At 38.6% G+C, this 3,293-nt stretch overlaps 1 protein-coding gene across 1 annotated transcript; it reads right to left on the bottom strand.

Moving 5' to 3' along the window:
- Window positions 1-1,832: 1,832 nt before the first annotated feature.
- LOC133326824 (uncharacterized) lies at window positions 1,833-3,293 on the bottom strand (the record flags this gene model as incomplete). Its single annotated transcript, XM_061535428.1, has 1 exon — window positions 1,833-3,293. A coding segment is annotated over exon 1 (1,461 nt), but the record flags the coding sequence as incomplete, so codon positions are not given.

Here is a 3,293-nt window from a genome sequence, read left to right as displayed (position 1 = left end):
TATTCAACAGGACCATTAAAATGAAATTGGATGAACTAAAATAGTTGATATTTATTTAAATGTGAATCTACCTAGATATATCCATAAAGTATGTAAATCGACTTCAAACAAATATAAATAGGTCATCCGTTGGGCTATGTCTGTACTTCTGGAAAACGCAACTACGTAATTCTATGCTAAATTTTGTAAGTTGTGCAAAATTTGATGTCAATCTGACTAACATGAGGAGTTTGATGCCCAATTTACCTGAAACCGGGGGAAAATATATATGGAAGCTCTATCCAAATATTAAGCGATTTGAAACAAACTTGTCACAGATTAGTTTGTTCTAATTTCAGAAAGTTTTGTTGCTATCAGCTCATTGGTTCCTTGGTGCGTCAATTACTTAAAATCAATCTATAATAAAAGGGAGCTATATCTAAATCTGGGCCGATTTTCACGAAAAAAAGCAGACATCACTCTAGGCTCAATTCAGTACGTTATGCCAAATTTCGTGCAAATCGAAAGGTATATAGCGACTTTGGTGCACCATTTACATGAAATCGGACGAAACTATATATGGGAGCTATATAGAAATCTGGACCGATTTTCTCGAAACTTGGCAGATATCACTCTAGGCTCATTTCAGTGCGTTATGCCAAATTTCGTGCAAATCGAAAGATATATAGGGACTTTGGGGCACCATTTACATTAAATCGGACGAAACTATATATGGGAGGTATATCTAAATCTGAACCGATTTTCTCAAAACTTGGCAGACATGACTCTGGGCTCAATTCATTACGTTATGCCAAATTTCGTGCAAATCGAAGGATATATATATAGGGACTTTGGTGCACCATTTACATGAAATCGGACGAAACTATATATGGGAGCTATATCTAAATCTGGACCGAGTTTCACGAAACTTGGCAGACATGACTCTGGGCTCAATTCTGTACGTTGTGCCAAATTTCGTGCAAATCGAAGGATATATAGGGACTTTGGTGCACCATTTACATGAAATCGGACGAAACTATATATGGGAGCTATATCTTAATCTGGACCGATTTTCACGAAACTTGGCAGACATAATTCTAGGCTCAATTCAGTACGTTGTGCCAAATTTGGTGCAAATCGAAGGATATATAGGGATTTTGGTGCACCATTTACATGAAATCGGACGAAACTATATATGGGAGCTATATCTAAATCTGGACCGATTTTCACGAAAATTGGCAGACATCATTCTAGACCTAAATGATTAGGCTGTACCAAATTTCGTGCAAATCGAAAGATATATAGGGACCGTTTACATTAAATCGGTTAAATATATATATGGGAGCTATATCTAAATCTGAACCGATTTTTCCCAATTTCAATAGGGTTCGTCCTTGGGCCGAATAAGTGACCTATGCCAATTTTCATCCAATTCGGATAATAAATGCGGCCTGTACTTTGTTTACAATTTAACATGGACAGACAGACGGACAGACGGACAGACGGACAGACGGACGGACGGACGGACGGACATGCATAAATCGACTTAGAAAGTGATTCTATGCATATTCTCAAAAGGAACCATGTGTCTATCTCGATTATTTTTGCCTGTTACAAACATATGCACAAAGACATAATACCCTGTACCACAGTGTGGTGAAGGGTATAAAAATATATATAAAAAAATTTAAAATGTGTATTTATTTGTTCCATTGAATTTTTCCTGCAATCTGGGCTTGGATTTTTTTCCACCAAGATTGGAATTTCGCCATTCGGGATTCAGGTTTTAAAAATATTTTTCTTATCTTATTTTTTGAGCTACGATAATACCACAATTCTCCCAAAAATATCACCATCCCTAGGCCGCATCCCTCCACCACAATCATCCATATCCAAAAGAGATCATCTACGGTTAAAATTTTCTGATCATCCAGATTGGTGTAGCCATCGAACAGGGAGATATTTCCCAATTTCATCATATCCATAAATGTGCTGGACTGCCAGGCCTCCATAAAACCCAACTCGTGCACCCTCAAGATGTGTTCATTTAACGGCTCAAGGTAGGGAGAATTTTTCTGCAGCAAAATACTGTAAATAAAAAAATCTTGCGGAATAATCTGACGGGCAATACAAAATTGTTTCTGCTTATAGAATTGTTGGCGCCTTGAAAAGAGGGCCTTCCATTCTGTGGAGGATATAAAATAGGCATACGAGCTATTAAAACGACTTTTTTGTTTCAGATAGGCCGTATCGCTTGGGGCTGTTACCACGGAATCTTTGCCATAGAAAGGCGTCAGGACTTGAGCATAAAATGTATCGGTTAGTATTTTTATCGGTGACTCCCGCAAATCCTGATGGGTCTCAATATATTTGTGATACGGTGGCTGGGTGAAAAGGGTTTTGATGTTCGCCCCAAATAGCACGGCAATATTTAGGCCAATAAATGACACCAACAGGTAAACAATTTTCAAGCTACGCCAGGGTGAGTTACTCGAGATGAAGGCCTGCCCAAATAACCCCGGTAGAATTTTTTCATTTAAAATAAAATTTATAAAATTCCAAAGGCCATCGAAATAGAAATCGACCACGGTATGGATTACCGAGAGCAGGAGATAACATCCCACCAGGCCTCCAAAGAAATATTTATTTAAAATCACTGCAAACACCTCACGATAGGTCAATTGCTTGGGGCAGGGTACCATCATAAAGGGTTTTATCATTTCATAATAAACCGTTTTCTGGATCTGCGGGAAGGTATTATCGCTGTGAAAGCTTGACGCCATGGGTATATCCAATTCTCCTTTGAGGCTAAGTTCATTGATGCTGCGATAGCTTAACATGTTGCCAAATTTAAAGGATTTATGCATTTCCAAAGTGGCATTAAAACGTTCCGCAAACAACATGATTAATCTGGCCATATAGCCATTCATTTGATACCTTCCATTCGCATCCAAGTATACCAGGCCGGCGGGTGGATCTTGGCCATTGAGGGTGATGAGAGTTTTGTTCCGCATATTCCGCCAATGGGGAGGATAATATGTATCCTGGTCAGACTTCTTGTGCCAATGATAGCTGGGATAGGGTTTAAGGACATACATTTCAGGTTGGCTCATATCCTGATGTCCTTGCAAAAAATACAGCAAAACATTTGTCATTTTGTAATTCTCTAAATTCCTGAGTAGCACCACTTTGAAGTCCTCTCTTTCAACACCTTCCTTGACATTTAAGGCCACAATAAATACTCTCCTTTGACGTTGATATTCCAAAATCGTGGATCCAATTGTCAGCAGCTCTAAATCCAAGTTTCCTCTCAT

The sequence above is a fragment of the Musca vetustissima genome, unplaced genomic scaffold (genome assembly GCF_032173495.1).
Source record: "Musca vetustissima isolate MV318-11 ecotype Yass unplaced genomic scaffold, APGP_CSIRO_Mvet_v1 utg179978, whole genome shotgun sequence".
Lineage (NCBI taxonomy): Eukaryota > Metazoa > Arthropoda > Insecta > Diptera > Muscidae > Musca > Musca vetustissima.
The sequence above is the reverse complement of the archived record's forward strand: the minus strand, read 5'-3'. Positions and strand labels throughout refer to the sequence as shown.